The 21,047-nt window shown below is 31.2% G+C and overlaps 1 protein-coding gene across 1 annotated transcript; it reads left to right on the top strand.

The window, feature by feature from the left end:
* Positions 1-37: 37 nt before the first annotated feature.
* LOC145758868 (serine/threonine-protein kinase SMG1-like) lies at positions 38-20,801 on the top strand. Its single transcript, XM_082572546.1, has 69 exons — positions 38-160; positions 335-483; positions 587-733; positions 839-959; positions 1,064-1,170; positions 1,402-1,495; positions 1,571-1,668; positions 1,805-1,975; positions 2,077-2,292; positions 2,534-2,712; positions 2,922-3,046; positions 3,180-3,316; positions 3,468-3,598; positions 3,836-4,000; positions 4,079-4,194; positions 4,375-4,594; positions 4,717-4,920; positions 5,099-5,325; positions 5,457-5,680; positions 5,762-5,926; positions 6,102-6,262; positions 6,339-6,480; positions 6,571-6,692; positions 6,770-6,979; positions 7,081-7,228; positions 7,312-7,428; positions 7,540-7,664; positions 7,783-7,946; positions 8,012-8,117; positions 8,202-8,311; positions 8,449-8,578; positions 8,645-8,786; positions 8,954-9,199; positions 9,411-9,540; positions 9,618-9,878; positions 10,057-10,228; positions 10,362-10,421; positions 10,520-10,742; positions 10,891-11,002; positions 11,139-11,272; positions 11,342-11,569; positions 11,786-11,914; positions 12,074-12,199; positions 12,285-12,386; positions 12,520-12,666; positions 12,801-12,885; positions 12,979-13,133; positions 13,248-13,361; positions 13,506-13,640; positions 13,964-14,155; positions 14,398-14,643; positions 14,817-14,987; positions 15,191-15,365; positions 15,504-15,640; positions 15,774-15,914; positions 16,115-16,243; positions 16,413-16,611; positions 16,785-16,919; positions 17,015-17,127; positions 17,323-17,454; positions 17,557-17,685; positions 17,812-17,961; positions 18,090-18,235; positions 18,337-18,517; positions 18,780-19,001; positions 19,065-19,276; positions 19,351-19,658; positions 19,731-19,837; positions 19,906-20,801. Exons 1-69 carry the CDS (start codon positions 106-108, stop codon positions 19,981-19,983), a joined length of 10,590 nt encoding a protein of 3,529 aa, XP_082428672.1. The 5' UTR covers positions 38-105; the 3' UTR covers positions 19,984-20,801.
* Positions 20,802-21,047: the final 246 nt, after the last annotated feature.

Below are 21,047 nucleotides of genomic sequence, written 5' to 3'. Positions count from 1 at the left end.
TTATTTGTTAATGAAAAAAGATTTATAATCATGTTACAGATATATTATTAAGTTGTTAAAAGTGTTAAAATTTTGCTCTTTTTTGTTACAATGTGATGTTGTTAGATGCTTGCATTGCACTCTTCTGGTGGAAGGGATATGCGACAATATAACAGTCGTGGTAAGGATATTTTTAAATTTTTGTTTGGTTCTGTGATAAAACATCAACATTACCAGACCATTTTATTTATTAATGGGCTTATATTAGTGTTTATCTCATTAAATTTTAAAGATATATAGCTATATTGTTTGTGCTTAATTTTTGATATATAAGAATTTATTTTGTTGTTTTTAGATCGTAGTTTTCACGGCACAAGCAGAGGAGAGGACAGTGCTCTCTGGAGTTTAATTCAGAGAGTTTGCAGAAGAGAGGATGATAACGATCGAAGATTACAAGCTGCTACACACCTCAGCGATTTTACTTCCAAACCAGATTCAAAAGTGGTAACTTGAAAACATTTTGTTAAAATATCAACACACTAAAAGAAAGTTGTAAGTGTTTAATGCTTTTGTGAATTTCTGATCTAAAAAAATGAATTTTCTGCAGATATTAACTAGATCTCTTGACCAAATCTTGAACTCATTGATTGACGTGTTTTTTGAAAGGAGTGGAGTGACATTACAGAAAGATGTTGCCAATATTATTGCCAACATTGGACACACATTGTCCGATGAACCTTACCCATTTTTCCATGTAATTATTTAGTGAATAACTATAGGATAAAAATTATTTTTTTAAGTGAATAATTGCAGAATTAAATCTGTTTATCAAAAATCTATGATATGTTATTATTTATAGTGGGTTCTGGTTCAATTTCAATCGATTGCAAATGATAATGTCAGGAATTATTTGCTCGAAAGTTTACATAAATTGTTAAAGTTGGATTTGGATGAAAAAAAAAAATATTCGAAAGTTATTGGTATTATTTTGTTGTTTTATTAATAGTTAACAGTACACTTAAATGTGTATTATTAAATAGCATGATGGGGCAAAATAACAATAAATATTTGCATTTGGCTTCAGGTTTATTAATGGATGAACTTCAGGCTTTATTGGAGAGTATTGACATCCCTGAACATCTTCCAACTTGTATTGATCCTCTTATGATTATTGCTCAAAATTACCCACAGGTCTGACTCCTTAAAAAATATATATATATATACCACCTTATTTATTTTGTTTTTTATATTTTCATTTTTTATGTATTATATATATTTTTGTTAATTTAGAGTATGGTAAGGTTTTTTGTTGTATGTATATATATGTCACATTTTCACAAACTAGTTTATTATTTTAGTTAATAATATACAAGTGTTGACTAAAAGAACCTAGGCTTTAAAACATTTTGTATTTTGGTTTAGGTTTTTTCCAAACATTTTCGTGATACGGTTGATATATTGGTTGGATGGCATATTGATCACACCCAGAAAATGTCATTGACTTTATATGCATCAGGTATATATTAAACCTCAATAATTTACTTTCATTTTTTTGTTTGAAACATGTTTGAAACAACTTTTATGGTTTTAGAATCCCTGGTAAAGTTGCATACACATTGGTTAACTGATCTTCATTTTTCCCTCAATCTTTTAAGTCAGTTTATAGAAGACATGGAAGCCTATGCTGAGGTAAACTTTTCTTTAAAAAAAGAAATAAGACAAAAAAAGAAAGATTTTAAAAAGCTTTAGAATGTTATAGCAGTTTCACTAAGTTGGATTTGTGTCCTACTTTAAATTAACTTTGTTTCTTTTTCTCTTATTTAAGGACTTTCACAAAATGCAGAATGGTGAAGCTTTAGAAGACTCTGCATCTACAAGTTCCTGTCTCCCAAAGATGGCCGCTCTTATGCGAGTTTTCTCAACTGTTGTAAGGAGTATTGGACCTGTGTTTCATGCCAATAATGGGCCTCCAATCACTGAAAGTTTTATTTTGGAGGTGGTTGAAAAAATCTTACTTTGTCTGCTTGGATAGATTTAATTTATGTTAAAATATTTAACTTTTTTAAGAGTTAATATATTATTTTAACTTATATTTAGACTCTTCAACGTGTGATTGTATGTGCACAACTCACTGGTGATGGTTCACTGGCAGTGGCACGTGCCGCAGATGAATGTGCCAGGCTTTTGTTGGGTGCCGTGCAGTGGAAAGGGGAAGAAATGGTGTCGGAATCTCTGCTCACGTATGCAGTGCATGCTGTGGAAAGATCCAGAACTGAGAAGAGATTATTGTTGGTGTTGGATTTCATTACAGTGGTAAGAATAAAATATTTAATTTAAACAAATAATAACATTTTAATAAATTAAAAACAACTACTTTATTGAAAGTATCTGCCTAACCTTAACACTGTTTACCATCAGAAAATAAACAACTTTTAAGCAATGGCTTGAAAACAATGCTTGCTTGAGCATTGTATATCAACACATTATAAGATGTATTTGTATTGCCTTTGGACCCTAATTGTTTTTAAGTTTTTAAATTCAATCTTCTATATAGATGGTACAAGAGTTGGGCTCAGCACTACCAGCATGGTTTATACAAGGTTTATTGGGACCAAGTTCCCGACTTTTACCTTTAAAACACTCAAGATGCTCGAAATTGTGTAGTGAACTACTTGCTCTATATCAAGCCTGTTTAGCTGTTAAGAGTGTGCCTCTGTTACAAACTGCATACAAGTAAGATAATTTTTAATAACTTCATAAAGTAATACCAGTTGCTTTTTAAATTTTGTTTTATTTTATAGTGTTCGACTGGTGTTAAGTTCTTAACTATCAAAACACACATTGTTAAATTATATTTGTTTTTGAGTTTGTATGTTTTTTATAAGCTTGTATTGATTTGGTTTCTGTTTAATGTCCTAATTTATTATTACATTTTTTTATAGACATGTGGTTGGGGAACTACAGCAAGCAATCAACGGACTTCTCTCTATTCATTCCATCACAAATAATAACTCGGTTGTTAAGTTAGATATTATTACAGACAACCCATTTGAAAACAATAACTCAGGTTTATATTAAAGTTGATTATTACTCAAGACCTTATGTTTAAATCTTATGTATTTATTTTAATTTTTGGAGATCAATTTTTATTATATACATTTTTAATTTAGTAAATTTGAAAAATGTTTTTTTTGTATAAGGTCCTAAAGAAAATGAAGATATTACAGAAACTGAATCTTTGATTGATTACAAACAGGAGGAAAAATATTTAAAAACTGCAACTTTTGATATAGTTGCTTTACTGGAAGTAGCTGATGCTAAGAACTCTTTAATTGGGGTAAATTATTTATTATTTTCGAATATTATTCGGTCCAAAATTTTCTAAATTATTTTAAACTGACTTCTTGATTAACTTTGTTAAAGTTCTGAAAAAATAGACTTTTGTAACATTTTTTTCTTAGTATTAATTGTCAGGTTATTCTTTTCAGATGTATGCTTTATCACCAAGCATTTTTGAGTTTCTACATTCAGGCTTACAGGTGGTTCACCAACATTTAAGTGATTTGTATCCTTCATTACAATATTCCATCTTACAAACTCTACATTCACACTGTCAGAGGTAAACACATAAATAGTGAACTGTTTTAAGTAACACTGGGATTCTAAGGCTAGAATCAGTTAATGTTACAGATAGAGAAAAAGGATTAAATAGTCCAAAGTGTTGTGTGATGTTTGGACAGCATTTGTGTTATATTCTAATGATAAAATCTAATGATAGCTTATTAGTAGTTGTCCTTATTGAAGAAATGTAATTTAGAATTAACCATATGATGTTAAAAATATTATTTTGTTCTAGACACAAGAATTTTATCAGTAGTTTTCTCGGAGGAGCAGTTTCGAGCGAGAGTGTCGGTTCTAGTTTTATTGACAATGTTACCACGGCAACCCATCAACATTATCCAAGTATTCTAGAATTTATCAGCAGTTTTCTGGTTCAAAAAACAACATCCAGTGACACAAGGTAAAAAAAAAACTACAAATATTTTAAGTAAATTTGGTATACGATAATAAAATTTATACTAATTTAAAATATTTTAAGAATGCTGCTTCTGCAATGGGTGAAAGAGATAATGGAGAGATTGAAAGTTAGTAAAGATTCAACTTTAACTTCAGTGCCCGCATTTCTTGATGTCATTCATTCACTTTCAGTTATAGGTAATTCTCTTAAATGTTGTAATTCAATTTTTTTTGTAAATAGTTTTGTAAACTTATTACACAAGTTTCTTTGTGTTAGTAAAAACATAAGATTAAAGGTCTACAAAAAAGTCTTATTTTAAGCACTTTAACTACTTCGTTATACTATTACTTTAAAGTTTTTATTTTATTTTTTTTTAGCCACACAAGATCATGAAAAACATTCAATACTAGCAGCAGATTGTTTACTGATATCCATGGAAATTCTGTCAATGACCAAATCCACTTGCCCCAATGTTATTAGCTCAGTTCAAAAACTTGTATTTCAATGTTGTTTGGTGCAGATAGGAAATGTAAATGAGAATATACAACACAAATTTTCTTCATTGTTATTGAATATTCCTATTGACAGGGTTCTGAAGTAAGTTGATATTTGGTAATTTACAGAAAGCAAAGTGACTTTAACTTGCTTGTTTTATATAAATACCTTGAAAATACTATTGCCTACATATTGGTACATTATATTTAAAATCTTATATTCAGTTTGGGTAATGAATTAAATTCGGAAAATGGGATCAAAAAATTTGGCAGCATACAAAAGAGCAGCCGTCACAAGGTTTTAAAAAGTTACAGCAAACTACAGACATGGCAATCAAGAAGAATGATCGCAAATAAATCTGCGCTGACTGATGCACAATTCGATGCATACCATTTTAAGGAATTCATGGACAAGTTGTTAAGACCAGGGTAACCCCTTTCTTTGTGTTTTAATATAAGATTAAGTAAACAGAAAGTGAAATACTTAATTTACCTAAAAAGTTTTTTTTTTTTTGTCTGTATATTTGTGTGTGATTGCAAAAATTAAATTTCATATTTATTACATTACAAATTATCTTATTTATTTAACAATGACCAATTATTACAGCACTTTGCATGGCAACTGGCTCGAGAAATTCTTCTGGAGTTGCCAACGTCAAAAAATTGAACAAGCAAGACCAAATCCACAACGAGGCAACCAACTTTCAAGCTCAGCCACCCAGGAGAGGTCGTTGTTGGTGTGGTGGGCCTTATGGAAGGCTGCTGAGTATACAGTGATCAACAAACTAAAAACACCTCTGGGAAGAAGTGAAGATACTTTAAAGAAAATTGAAGGTAATTTAGGAATATTCTTGTGTGTTTTTTTATAAGTTATTATGGGTCTTAATATTCAATTTGAAAACTTAAAGTTAATCTTATTACTTTTTTGTTATGTTATGTTTTTAACTTAATGCTTTTACTTTTAGGAGCTATAAGAGATTATGAACACAAACTGACATCAAGTTATCTAGTCCAACCATCTCGTAACCTAAAAAATAAAGAAACATCTCGCACTACAAACATGTTTATTTTCCCATCACACTCTGCTCTTGAAAGGCCACATTTGATATTCCAGTTTGTTGAAAATTTAGAGAAGTTATTGTACAATGCCTATGAGGGATGTGCAGTTGCTATACCACCTTCTGCAGCTGTAAGTTCTTGTGTTTCTATATTTAAATGGAACATCAGTTTTTGGTTGTCATCAATTTCTTTAAACTTCTATTTTTTACAGGCTGTGCGCTCGTTTTTCTCAACAAATCGTCAGACTTGTGAGCAGTGGTTAAACAGATTAAGATTAGCTTTAATGAAAATCGCATTAGGTTGTGGAGTTCCTGCTTTTGCCATTCAACATGGGCAAGCTATCTTGCATGACATGAAGAAGAGAAAGAACACAACTGTAAGTTTAAAGTTGTTTTTTTTATTCCATATAAATTAGCTAGATACTGGTTTAAAGTTTTACTATCATTTGGTCTATTTTGATTGCTTAAATTTATAGTTTTATGCATTTTTATTTGTATTTAAAGTTAGTTGTGTCTGATTATATAATTTAATTTTTATTATTATTTTGTCAGGGCTTTGAATTTGAATCTGCTGTTACCATGACAGCTGAGGCTCTTATATCCCTCAAATGTCCCCAAGCAGTTGAGGGATTATATCGTTGGTGTAGGGAACTAGGTGGAACTAAACAAATGTGGGCGTGGCTTAAAGCGGCCAAACAGAACGCAGCAGAAAAGTAAAAACGAATATTAAAAAATTATGAAAAAAAACTATTTCTTGTAATTTACTACTTGTTTTTTTGATTTTTTCAGCTATGAGGATTCTATAAAAGATAACAAGCAAATACTGACATCCAGTGGTCGAAAAATGTTGGAAAATAGCGGGGATGCATCAACTTTAATGGATGCAAATAAGAAAACTGTAAACCCTGTGAGAAACCTGATTGTACAACAAGTAAGTAAACAATAATTCTTTGTTTTTGTCATTGTTTTGTAACATCTGTAAACAATGTCAATTAAAATTGATCTTCATTTAATTTTTCAGTTAATTTCAAGTTACTCTGAGTTACATAATTGGGATGAGTTACAAAGTTGGATAATTCAGCAGAAGAAAAATGATCAGACGTTTAATAAAGATATGTCGTCTTGCAATCTAGACTACATTAAGTAAGTTATCTTTTAAATAAAACTTTTTTGCCTTTAAAAAAAGCATTGTCAAAACTTTTAATGATTTGTATTTTTAGGGCACTTAGTAGTTTTGAAAATCTTGACAGTTCAACTGCATTGGAGAAATCTCAATCTTTTGTGAGTAGTTATATTGGTAAACCACTTAACCTTGCACAAAATGGAGTTGTGGCAACTTCCAATGGAAAATGTTGGAATTGGAAGGATTTAGGAAGAGTTTGTGAAGCTCACTGTGTTACTTCTCTGCTAAAAGAAAGTGAAAAAGAAAGGTAAAATGGGTTAAATTTATAAAAAGACTTTAACATGGTAAAATATAGAAAAAAATAGACTGTTTAAAATTAACCCTTTTTTTTATTTCAATAAAATTTAGTTCATCAAATTCACTTCGTTATGTTGGAAATGCATGTTTGAGTTGTGTTAAACTGAGTTTAACAAGTTGGCCTCCTACCATACAACCGGAGTTTTATTCCTTGTATGCTACTGCTGCTTCTCTTAAGAAGCCAAGTAAACAAAAACAGGTAAAAAAGAAAGAAAACTTATTATAATATTTAAAATTTCTTAATACTTTGTTGCTAAAAGTATTTTTTCTTGTCTTGGTCAGGATTCCTTTCCAATAATTTTATCTGGCAAAATTCAACAAGGAAATTGGTTGAATGGTTCTTCTGCAAATCAGATTCTAAATTTTCTTCAAAATTCCACAGACAAAGATGATAATAAAGTATATTTAAATTACATTTTTTACATATAAACTAACAGTATTTTCTTATATTTTTAGGGTAGTCTTCACAGCCAATGTAAGTGTAATTAACTTGTATTATGTTTCGTTTAGGTTAACAAAGCAACCTGTGATCTTGCTTTAGCGATGATCAAATCAAATCGAAAACATTCTAACTTCAAGAGAGCCAAGACTTTATTAGTCAATCAAATTAACAAGATTTCTGTCAACACAAAAAGGTTAAAAAACTTTTGTTTAATGTTGTAAAACTGTGTTTTTTAATATTTTTGTATTATTAGTTGGTAAAAGCTAGAATATAATATAATTTATAAAATATGGAAAAAAAAACATTTTTAGTGTTTCGGTGATGGATGATCTTACCTCGATTTGCAATTCAATTCCCGACTCAGCAAGTTCTATTGATCTTCAGTATGAATCAGCAAAATTACTGCATGCAACTGGCCAATCAAATGAAGCGATTGGATTTTTAGTTGACCTTACGTCAAACTGCATTGAAAAAGGTAAAAATAAATTTTTTGTAAACTTTTGACTTATCAACGTTATAGTTTAACACTGAGTTTTTCAGGTGTGAAAATTGAGAAGGAAAAATGTTGCAGATCTTTACTTACCTTGGTCACCTACTTACAATCTGATTGGAAGAATATTTCAACAACTATTAAGGATATAACAAGGTAACTTATACCATTTTAAAAATATTAAGACGTTTTAAAAGTATTTTATATTGGTTGTACCTTACATTTTCTGGACTTTTTTAGTTCAAGTAATAATGAAGACGACGTGTTGGTTAAAAAGTTGAAGATTTTGTTGGAGTTAGAGAAAACAACTCCTAACTCATTCTCAAGCAACTCACAACTCATCAATGAAGGTTTAAATCTATTTAACTTCAGAAAAAAAAAAATTTGACAATCTTTTTTATTAATTTTGACACATTAGATTTTGTTTTGTACTCTTGTTTGTTTTTATTCTATTTTTTATTAATATTAAATTTTTTTTTATTTTTAGTTAACCAGGAGATTGTAGTTGGTAGTTTGTTAAACTTGGCCACTATCCAGGCACCAGATATGGCAAAATCATGGTTTGTAATGGCTGGTTGGTGTTACAAGTGGGGTAGAAAAATCATTGATGCAACCAGGTAAAAACTTATTTATGTTAATAGAATTTTATTTGTTACAAAATTTTAATTTTTGCACATTTTCAGTTCTGTTGGAAGTGTGGAATTGCTTGAAGAAGAAAAGGACGAAGTGAAGTCTACACTTTTACCACTCGGTGTCAATCCAGAGCAGTTGGAAGAAGTTTATAAAGTTTTGAAAAAAGCTCATTACAGCACCAACATGATACAGGTACTTTCTTTAATGATCAATATCTGCTTTATGTAAAACAAGGAAAAAATACAATAAAAAGGAGTTGGTAATAGGATAGCTGGACTGGTGTTTTTTCCCTTTTTATTCAATACTAAAACTGTATGCAAATAAAAATGTTTGTAAATATTCTTTTTAAAAAATTTCAGTCTGAAGAGGAACAATTTGACGACATCTCAATTAATATCGGAAACATGGATAACCACATTGATGGCAGTGAAGCTATACTGGATCAATTAAAGTCCGACTGTGGCCAGTGGCTACGACACATGCCACAAAGCGTGGCACAAAATCTAACAGTGGTGTGGCAGAAAGTTTGTACAAGGCTGTTTTCTCAATACAGTTTGGCAGCACATTGTTATTTCAAGTTCTTGCATCTTAACTCAAATAATCAGGTAAGAAAATTTTGTTGAGTTTGTTCGTCCAAAATTTTTTTTTCTACTATAATAATATTTATGTGTCTTTTTACGTTGGGTTTTAATTCTCCTTTTATGTAATGTCAGACCTTTTTTTCTTGCATCTTCTTTTTATTTTTTGCTCACCTTATTCTTCACAAGAATGTCTTTAACCTTCTTACTTTTAATCTTATTTAATGTTTATGTTTAGGCAATGAAGTATGAAGATAGTAATGTAACAGCTACATTAAGGCTGTTAAGATTGTTGGTAAAACATGCTTTAGAATTACAAAACACACTTAAAACAGGATTGGCCAATGCACCTACAACCCCTTGGAAAGGTAAAACACTTAGCGCCAAGTAAAGGAACTTCTTAAATTTATCAGATTATGTTTTAAATATAAAAATTATCGTTCAGGCATTATTCCACAACTTTTTTCACGACTGAATCACCCGGAATCTTATGTGTGTCGAAGCATCGCTGATTTGTTGTGCCGTGTTGCTCTTAAATCACCTCATCTTATTGTTTACCCCGTTGTTGTTGCCACTATGAAGTCCGATCCTACTCTCATGGCTCGGGAGGAGCAGAATGAGGAAGATGATGAAGTTGTGGAGGAAAATGGAGAAGGAGGAAATGAAAAGGTTGAAGAAGATGTAATCTCTCCACAACCCAGTGATGGTAATTGTTTTTTTTTTAGTTTTAAAATCAAAATTTTAACCTTGGGCTTCATTTGTAAATAAAACTGTAGCACATTTGAACTGTATAAAGTACTTATATGTCTATTGATGCATTTGATCATCTCACAATTAAAAAATAAACTTAATCATTTGTTTTAAAAAATAAACTTAATCATTAGATAACATCGTTACAAAGTCATCTTATGATCAAATCCTACAAGCTTTGCTACAACAAAATGAGTCTTCGGTGCGGGACGTTCAACTTTTAGTTCTTGAACTTCGACGAATAACTTTGTTGTGGGAGGAACTTTGGTTGGGAACTCTAAGGGATTTAAAAGTTGATACAATGAGGTAGATGATTTCTTAACTATAGGGGTCTATAACCCCAATTGAAAGAGTAAAAGGGGTATATAGTACATCACAACATTTTTGATAAGATGTAGATATAACCTTAGTTTATTCAAAAAGCTTTTTATGTTTTTAGGCGACTACAGCAGTTGCATGATGAAGCAAAAAGAGTAAATGGAAATGTAACATTGACAAAGTGAGTACTTATTCTTCGTGGTACAACACACCTTAAGCTATAAAAGCTTTGTATGAAAACATAAGTATAATAATAAACGAAATTTGTCAATTCTTTAGAGTTGAAAAGCAAGCTATTCTTCGTGAGCAGCAGCAAGCTATTATGAGACCAGTTTTGTACTCACTTCGAAGGGTTAACAGAATAACTCACGTCACACCAGAAACACCACATGAGAAATGGTTTGCAGAAGTGGTGCAACCATTAATTGATTCTGCTTTAGTTCAACTTAGAACACCACCCAATCCGCATAACCCTCATTCATGCTGGTCTGGATTTAAACAGGTAGAAATAAATTTAAAATTTTACTTCAATTTTAAATATTCTTAAGTTAAACCAAGATGTGTCTTACTTTGAAATAAATTTTGCTATATTTATTATAGTAATGCTATAGATTTAAATTTTATGATTGTAGTTCAATTCCTCCTTTTAGGTTCACAATTTTTTGCAACAAAGAGCATCAAAGCGCTCAGCTCACATCTTAAACTTGGGAGAAATTAGTCCAAGGTTGATGGCACTGAAATCTACATCAATGTCTATACCAGGTTAATATCTAAAATACATCTTAATTCATTATTAATAAACAAAATTTTTGTTGAAGAATTAAACAAAATGTTCATTGATTCAATATTTTAATATTAAGTAAACTAAAAAAAAATTTTAATGTCTTTTGTATTTCAGGTGTAACTGATGACTTTAACCCAATCACAATAGAAGCATGCAGCAGCGCATTGACAATATTACCAACTAAAACTAAACCTAAAAAGTTGCAGTTCATTGGATCTGACGGGAAAAGATATACTTACCTCTTCAAGGTAACTTAACCATACAAACATACCCTTAAACTTCTTTTAAATCACATTTATTTTTTGTTTTATTATCAGGGACGTGAAGATTTACACTTAGACGAACGGATAATGCAGTTTCTCTCTATAACAAATCGTCTGCTTCGTCGCCAACATGAAAGTAGGGGTTACTTAGCCCGACATTACTCTGTTACACCCCTGGGTCCTCGCTCGGGGTTAATACAGTGGGTGAGTGGGGCTACACCCCTGTTTTTGTTGTACAAAAGGTGGCAACAGAGGAAGATTCTGGCTCAATTAAATAAACAGGTAAGTTTTCATAGTTTTTTGTTTATAATTTCATGGTTTTTGTTATTAATTTTATGGTTTTTGTTAATAATTTCATGGTTTTTGTTATTAATTTCATGGTTTTTGTAACCAATTTTATGGTTTTGTTTGGCATCAATTTCATGGTTTTGTGTAATGGAATAAATAAACTTTAACATGTTTTATTATAGAATTTTCTTAGTTTTATTTTCTTTGCAGCAGGGCTCAGGAAATTCAAATTTGAGCACAACTTCAATGCAAATCCTTGGACCAAGTGATATTTATTACAACAAACTCAACCCAGCTCTGAAGAAAGCTGGAGTTGATCCAGAGAAGGCAAGCAGAAAGGTAAAATCAGATTTCATTATCATTTTAAAACAAAACTATGCAACTTTTACATTTTAATACAACTAAAAACAAAAGCTGAAAGATGTGCCTGCATTGATATTGGCTTCTCATAAAACTTGTATTATGTGTTTTATTATAATACTTGCTTTTTTTATAAAGGATTGGCCAATAGAAGTTGTAAGGTCAGTGCTGACTGAGCTTTTAAATGACACACCTGATGATTTGGTACAAAAAGAACTCTGGTGTTCTTCAACATCTGCTAATGAATACTGGGATATTCAACAGGTAATATTTAAATTAAAGTAAACTCTTTGTATTGGTAAAGATTAAGACAATCTTTTTATGAATTTAAAACTTTTTTCTTGTTCAGAAACACTCTCAGTCAACAGCAGTGATGTCAATGATTGGATATGTGATTGGACTAGGGGATCGACATCTTGACAATATTCTGATTGACCTTGAAACTGGCGAAGTATTTTAAATCACTAATTTTACCATTATTGGACTTTGATATCATTTGGTGTTTTTGCCTACCATATACCAAGATCCTTTTCTTAAAGTATGAGTTGAAATTCAAGTCTTTAATTTATTGTTATTTTTTACAGGTTGTTCACATTGACTATAATGTGTGTTTTGAGAAAGGAATGCAGTTAAGAGTCCCAGAAAGAGTTCCGTTCAGGTTAACTCAGAATATCTTGCAAGCTTTAGGTTTTACCGGTGTAGAAGGAGTGTTTAGAAATTCATGTGAACAAGTAAGTCTAAAATTGTGAAATATATCTTGTGGTTTAAACTATATAATATAGGACTATGTCCATATAAATTTAAACAGTTTTTTTGCATAAAGTTTTTGGTTATGCATATTTTTTAACGTAATTGTCTTGTTTAGGTTTTGTCAACATTACGCAAAGGACGTGAAACATTATTGACTTTATTGGAAGCTTTTGTATATGATCCTTTAGTGGATTGGACAGGTTAGTTTTCCAACTAAATAATTGGTTGATTAACGAGAAATTTTATTTTTTTTATTTGTTTACAAATTTGTAATATTTGATTTAAACTTTTAGGAACTGCAGAAGGTGGTTTGGCTGGTGCAGCATATGGGGGAGGCCCACAACAAGGAAGTAAAAGTAACCTGAATGAGGACAAACTGAGTAAGAAAGACATGGAGAGAGAGATAACAAGAAGTTTGTTTTCATCAAGGGTTGCGGAAATGAAACAAGTAAAAAACTGTGGTTTTGTTGGACTTTGTATGTGTTTTATTATGTGCCATCACTTTTAACGTCCTGCAAGGTGAATTTAATTAAATTTTATTTAATTTTTGTTTATTATTCAGGGTTGGTTTAACAACAGAGATGAAATGATGAAGATTTTACCAAACTTGGTGAAGAAATTAAACAACTACAAAAACCATTTCAAAGCCAACATTAAACTGAACAACAACATTCAGGTATTAGACTTTAAAACCAAAATTTTAATATTTAAACTATTGGAACTCTGTTTAGACATGGCTTACAAATATTAACCATTGTACATATTTAGTTTTCTTTTAAAAGCATTGTTTTTGTTACTTTTTCATGGTTTATTGTTACAGGATCTACTTGAAATTAAGTCTCAAGTTAAATCAGCTTTATTGGATAACCATCATCTTTACAATTCATTACCACAACGCTGGTCTCAAGATAGGCAACAACAAGTTAAAAAAGAAGATACATTGAACATTGTACAGGTATTTATCAACTTTATTTAAATTTTGGGGTCATGTATGTTGTCCGGCTCTAGACCAAACAGCTTGCCAATTACCATAGAAGAGAATTCGTGATCTGTAGGTGATAATTCTCTTAAACCGTAATTCGGACAAGAGAATTTAGGAAAGCCGTAGTGTAATTATGTTTTATCTAGAACCGTACAACATACGTGATCCAAATTTTGTATGACGTTGTTTATCTAAGTTCAAACAAACAAAAAACTGGATTTTTATATTCTTAGTGCTTTAATTTAAAATCCCTTTAATTTAGCTATGTTTAAATATTCTTAATTACCTCTATTTAGGACAAAGCTATGGTGTTGTCAGACCACATGAAGCAAAACAAGGCTCTGTTACAAACTCTACAAAGTCCGGAGCTAGCTGCATTATTAGCAGAAGCCACGACCAACTTAAACTTGGGTCCTTGTGCATTTGAACATGCCTCCAAGTTTCTTAACTCTGCTGGGCAAGCCACTATGGTTTCACAAGCCCAACTGGTAAGCTTGAATGTTAAAATAAACTGATAAAGAATAACTGTTATTAAACTTTAAGTTATAGCATGCATGAATTACTGAAAATATTGTTGTGTTATTTATCATTTAATTATGATTTTACATTAACTGTGTCGGTAAAAAAAACGTAAATTTATAAAAAAAATTTGAAGTAATTTGAAGTTGCAAGTTAACGATTTTATATAATTTATACAAGATTACGAAATTTTGAATGAAACTTTTTTTAGACTGAAAAAGAACTTGCAACAGTAAGTGAGCAGCGCCGACTAGCTGTCCGTTCCTGTCTTGATATTCTCAGCCAATATGCAGCTGTGGCAGCTCCCTTTCCACCACAGGCTGCATTAAGACAACATAGAGATGCTATTTGGCTTGGAAGGTTGGAGAAAGTAGCCGAAGGTTTGTTGAATGTGGATTGCTCAGGAGTTAGAGATGAAATGGATAAGAGTAAATCAAAGGAGACTATTTCGTCCCAGGTTAAAAGATTTGTTTTGTTCTGTGTAACTAAGTGTAGAATTTTTAAATAGTAGTTTAAACAACAAGTTTAGTTAAATTGTTTTTGGGTTTAAAATTAAAAAGAATTTTTGACATTTCGTGACATTTTCAGTTTCATACCCTTTATTTTTTTAACAAATTGTTTTACCTTTAGACCAGGGCAGTTTCGGTCAAGGATGCTGCTTTACAACGGGAGGTAAATGACCTTAAAAATGAACTTCTCAAGTTATTAGATCAAAGAAATAGAGAATTAATTGTGGGAAATATGAAAGAAGCGGAAATGAAGGTTAACCAAGCAAACGATGAGATTTTCAAATATGTTCAGGTAATTATATTATTGTTAACTTTAAGTAAAAATTGGCTTAATAAACCACATAATTACAATGTACAACTTAAACTAAGTGCTGTTAGATATTGACAAATGTAAATGTAGTTGGGGTGGGGTCTACATTGTGGATGGATATAAAAACTAACAACATTTAAAAACTAGTTGTGTTGTATCGTCAATAAAATACATTTTTATTTAAGGAACATCATCTAGAAGCTGTTGGGGCAATCACTAGTGTTTTAGCCACCATACTGTGTTCACTCGACCAGAAAGCTATCACCATGGAAACAACAGCTGCACAAGCTGGTCACCGATTAGTTGATATGACATCGCAGGAAGGTGATTGGTTCTTGGAAGAACTGTGTGGTTTGTTTGGTAAGTGTTTAATTGTAAATATTGATAAACTTTGGTACTTAATGTTATTGGCTTGGATATGTTTGTCATTTAATATGTTCTGCAACAAGTTAGTTAAGCTTTATTCTGGTTTTATTATAATTTCTCTTCTATTAACAGGCAATGTTGTCAAGTTATTATGCATTGGAGACAAGTTGATTAAACTTGCAATCACTAACTCTGATAACTCTTCCATTATTGCCCATGAATCTGTTCAAGCAGTTGTCTGTGCTGACCGGCTTTTCAAAACTCTAAACGTAAGTTTTAATAGTTTTAAATTAGGTGATTTTTCAGTAAATTGTTTTCAAGAAGCTTTCTTAAGTATATTTAAATATTGTTTGAGATTTTGTGAATTCAAAATTGTTAAAGTACAAACTTATTTTGTTGCAGGAATTATTTGTCAATTTCCGAAACATTATCGTGCCAGAGGCAGTGAAGTTACTGCAGAGTGAAGAACCTTCTGTCATGGAGCTTGTGACCGCTGTGGCTTCTATCTTACAACCTGTTAGACTTGATGATCTTATCAAGCAGGTTTGAAAATTACTCTTTAAATAAAATGTGTCATTATTCAAAATAAACATTGGTATATGATGTTTCAAAATATTTGATAACATTTGATAGGTCTATCTTAACACTTGTTTAAACTTAAGATTCTGCTTAAGGTTCTGCCTAGCAAAATATTATATTTCCATCTGTTAGGCTAAATTTATCTTTTAATATTTCTGTTGTAGTTGATGGGATGTTTAAGAAACCAGGGAATGACGAACGGATCTCCATCAACAACAAACTATTCTGATGTTTTAACACAAGTTCAAAACCTGCAAATCCAATACAATCAACTCTTACATGATTCTAGACAGGTTATTTGTGCAATAACTTACATATAACTTGAAAAAGATATGGGACTAGATTATAAAAAAAGATTCAGTCTTTATACTCTACAATGTATAGCACCCGAAATATGATGTCAATATTGGTGTGTGAAAAAATCGTTTTTTTTGTATTTAAACAAGATAATTTGTTGTTTAGAAACGCACAGATGAGCTACGCTTAACAGCTGGGCAATTACTATTGCAAGCATTTGACGGGTTATTCCGATCTGTTCTGGCGGATTTTAATTCACTCTTGTATGCCCGAGAACAACTTTCAAGTAAGATTCCGGCAGAATGGAATCACATCGATGCTCTTCATTCACCATTACAGCTTCACAAGTTTAAAAATCTGGCAGGTAATAAAAAATTTAACCATTTTGGAATAAGAAAAATTTTTCAAAAAAACTCTTTGCATTTTAATTGGATATCTAGCATTATTCTGGATTCTACAAGATGTTATATTAATATCACTTTTGTTAATTTTATGTTTGAAATCCTTTTTTAAACGTTATTACTATGCTTTATTTAGGTTCTTCAGAATATCTGAAAGCACTTTTGTTTTTGAAACAACTTCAATCGATGCACGATTTTTTTGCCTTGTGTCAATCAAATGCAAAAGCTTTTGTTATAAACAGGCTTGGTTTGGCTAAGAAATCTACTCAAGGTAATGTTAATAAAATAATTCATGTTTTGATCTTTAATATAAATGGAGTTATAAGGCAACTGTTGCAATAACTGTTAAACTTTTTTCAATTTTAGGACCTCATTATGCTGCAAGTAAGTGTTTGTACACAGAAGAAAGACTGGCAAAACCTATCAAGCATTTTATTTCACATTTTGTCCAAGAACTCTTAATTGGAATTCCATCAGAGGTAGAGTTTAAATTCATCTTGTTTATATATTATATTGTATAGTTTGTTATATCTTTAATATTAAATGTACTATGTAGTTTTAGTAGCACAAATTTAAAAATGGTTTAATGTAGATAGAGCTACTTATATCCTTTGGAAGCTAAATCTACCTTTAAACTGTTTCCTAGTTGCAATTTAAATGTTATATTTTACTAGGTTCTTGGTTATTCAATTTGTTCTTACATTGAATTGCTTGGTTTTGATGTAAAGAAATACGTGATTCCTGATTCAACAATTATAAATGCAAGCGATATTTGCAAGTCTGCTGTAGATGGAAAATATACTCAGGCGAGTTAAAAAACTTATATCTGAAGTAAACTTTGACTTAAAAGATCTTAAAAGAGTTTTATTCGTGTTTTAACTGTTAGTTTTAATACTTTTTGTTTTTAGAACTATCTAGCTAAAGCATCAATGTTGGTATACCAGTTTAACCAGAGTTGGAAAAAATGTGACAGAGTTAAAAGATTAGATGCTAATATTATGGCTGTCAGATCAAGTTTACAACGCTCCCAATTACAGGTTAATATAACATAGTAACTAAAGGGTTGGTGGTATTTTCAGAATCGTATTTAATGTAGATTTAGTGGTGTGTGTGAATTAAACTTTAACTAAATATGTAGGTCAAAATTTTAACTTTTTTGGTAGGTTACAAGGTTTCAGTGGCTGCATGAAGACTTGTATGATCAGAGTAGCAATGTTAACTTTGTTGTGCCTCGTAGAAGTGATGTTTTGGCAGATTTGAGTAAAAGAATGGCTTCCCTGCATCACTTGGATAATGTTCTGCAGCAAGTACAGGTATAAAAACTTAAAGAGAACATAAGGGTAAATATTTAAAGGTTAACTAACAGTTTATTGTATTGTAAATTTGCTGGATCAAAATGCATTTACCACAACACTTCTAAAGGTTGTTATTTGTTTTACAGGAAAAAGCAATATCACAAAACACCTCCATCAAACAAAGATTAAAATGGGCTGCAGGAGCCAATCCATCTCTCCAAACTGTGCTGAGATCTGTGGAAGAAGATATCAAAGCTAGATCCATTTTGCTTAAGAATGAAAACTCTTTAAGGTTTTGTTTTAAGTTTGTATCTTTTTATTTTTTAAAACAAAAATTGGTTAAATATTTGTAAGATATTTGTATCATATTTTAAATCATTTTTTGTTATTCAGTTCAAAAGTAATGGAGATATGTGACAGTGCTTTAGCCTATGAGCAGAGTAGACTTCCATGTAGAGATGAAATGAATTTGGAGTTTCACAAATTGCTCGAAACTTCGGAGTCAATTTGTCGAATTATTTCTTCATCTCCGATACAAATTGACGATCAAGAAAGAACAGCAGTGGAAGTTTTGGTAAAATTTTGATATAAAGAACACAGTAAATATATTTCTATTATTTCGCCTTTGTATCAATGTTTTTTTCCTTTTTTAAGTACTGTTTGGTATAACTTTGAGTTGTATTTAATCTTTGTGTTTTGTTATTAACTAGAAGCTCTTGCTTGCTTTTTTTTATTAACTAAAAGTATGATTCTGCTTGCCCTGATTACTACAGTGTATACATTTTTAATAACAAAGTAGAAAAGCGATGACTTGTTTAAAATTTTCGTTTTTTTAGCCACCACGACCCGGTTGTAAAACTGACGACTGGTTGCAACAACTTGGAGAAAAACTTCATCAAAATGTTGGTAAATTTAAATATCAACGTCATGAAGAAGAAACGAAAATGTTGTTGGTGAAAACAAACTTGAAAGAGCTTGTTAACTCGGTCGAACAATTATTATCTGGCCATGGAAGATTGTTGTCTGATGTTAAAACTTTATTAAAAACAATGGCAAAGGTAAGTTGTGTTTTTTTAATTTTTTTCTAAACTTTGTAATTTTTCTTGTTTTTTTTTCTTTAGGAGGAAGGTGGGGAGGCAAGTGAGCAATCCTCTTTTAACAGCGATGGAGGAGGGATAGGAAGTGTTAGAAGATACATGGAGAGGTACAAGGAGCTCACATCATCGCTCCGGGATGCTTTGAAGGATGTGCAGCATGGATGTGATGCAAGCACGATGCTTGATCCAGATCCGCTGATCGAGAGGATCACAAAACTTGGAGGAATGGTTGGAGGGTCAGTGGAAGATAAAATTTATTTAAGTATTGGAGAAATGATATTTATAAAATTTTTTAATTGACTTTTAACAGAGTTTATGAAGATCTTGTTGCCTTTGCAAACCCCTACCTTGACGTGGGATCGAACTTACCAACTTTTGCAAATGCTCTTAAAACCGGGTCCTCCATCCTATCACTTGCTGGGGCTAGAGGAATCCCGGGGTTAAAGAGACAAATGGAACTGGTTGGGTCACAGTCTGGAGTGACCCCTAATACCCCACCTGCGGTTGGGTTTGAAGGTGAAGGGGTAAGTTCACTCCCAAAATCTGTGGTTCAAGTCCCAGCAACTTTCATCGCCGCAAGTCCGAGAAAAACTGTTCGAGATCCGAGGACTGGAAAAGGTAAAATGACTTCGATAAAATTTTTAAATTTTTTTGAAAATATTCTTTTATTTTTTTGTGTTTTTTTTCTAGCAATCCAAGAGAGAAACCATCATGGAATGAATGTTTGGAGAAGAGTCAAAGCTAAGTTGGATGGAAAGGATGGGGACTCTGGAAAGAGGATGCAGGTTCCTGAACAGGTAAAAAGATCATCAATTTTTAAATTTCTTTTTTTGACAAAAGATTTTAATGTTAATTATATTTTAAGGTTGATTATGTAATTAACGAGGCGACATCCTTTGATAACCTTGCCCTTCTTTACGAGGGTTGGACTTCATGGGTGTGACCCCCTTTGAATAAAAAAAGCCCCGAATGGGGGCTAATTCCTTACCCTGCTAAGTCTATTTCTCTACATCATCTTCTCACCATTTGAGAGATTTGTAGAAGAAGGCTTGCTTATAAAAGAGAGAAAGAGGAAGAGTATATACAACATCTGATTATTACACAGAGTCAAAAAAGAGTAAAAATAGAAGTCTCTGTGCACATTTGCTTATTTTGGTTAAAAAAGTCTAAAATTTTTCTTCTCCAGGTTATTTGAGTATAATAGGTTTTTTTTGATTGGTTTCGGCGATATGTTATTTCTTTTTTTTGTTTATTATAAGGCTTAATTTAGGATGGGCGATGTTTTAAAGAAATTGGTTAGATTATTATTATTGCTTTGTTTTAAGCAACTCAAATACCATTTAGATAGCAAGATTAAGCATCTCAATTAATGTAAAACTTGCTGCTTTTTAAAAACTAAAGATCTAAATATAATAGAAAATAAAACAGTTTTGACTAAATAATGATCACCCTTTATATTTCCAAATAATAAATAATTTACTTTGTAATTCGGTGACGGGATAAATTGTAAATAGAAGTGTGTATGTATTGTATTCTTAGCTGTAGTTGACTAGCATATATTGTAATGACTTTTCCTTTAAATGGATTTTATTATTCAACATTCCATAAGCATTTTTGTGTTGTATTATTGGTTGGGTGTGTGTATTATAATTAGTGGTGTTGTATTTTGGTAAGGGAAAAACAAGATTTCATCATTTCATTTAATCCATGTTTGTTTGTTAAAGTAGTTTGTTTTGTTGGGTGTTCAATAAAATTGTACAGAAGCAATAAAATTGTACTGATTTGGTGAACCACCAGAATTTTTAAAATGATTAAGTTTTAGGGTATTTTAAACCCCAATTAAGTTTTAATTGGCAGTATTTGATACTAAAAACTGAAAATAATAAACCCAGTGCTACTTAAATTTGTTTGCATTTAAAGGAATTGCCTTTCAACATAAAATACAAGTGTGTTTAGCTAGTAAGACTAGACTGTTTATCATTCAATTTAATTCATACAATTATGTAA

Source organism: Corella eumyota, chromosome 7, assembly GCF_963082875.1.
Source record: "Corella eumyota chromosome 7, kaCorEumy4.1, whole genome shotgun sequence".
In the NCBI taxonomy this organism is placed as follows: Eukaryota; Metazoa; Chordata; class Ascidiacea; order Phlebobranchia; family Corellidae; genus Corella; species Corella eumyota.
Note: the sequence above shows the minus strand (reverse complement) of the source record. Positions and strands in the feature narration are given on the sequence as shown.

What these genes read in the sequence shown, in the direction of transcription:
- LOC145758868 (XM_082572546.1), top strand. Translation starts at nt 106, where the DNA reads ATGCTTGCATTGCACTCTTCTGGTGGAAGGGATATGCGACAATATAAC. An exon ending in CCTATTGACAGGGTTCTGAA is followed by an intron (nt 4,595 to 4,716) that starts GTAAGTTGATAT and finishes TCTTATATTCAG; the next exon opens with TTTGGGTAATGAATTAAATT. An exon ending in TGGTTTCACAAGCCCAACTG is followed by an intron (nt 14,156 to 14,397) that starts GTAAGCTTGAAT and finishes AACTTTTTTTAG; the next exon opens with ACTGAAAAAGAACTTGCAAC.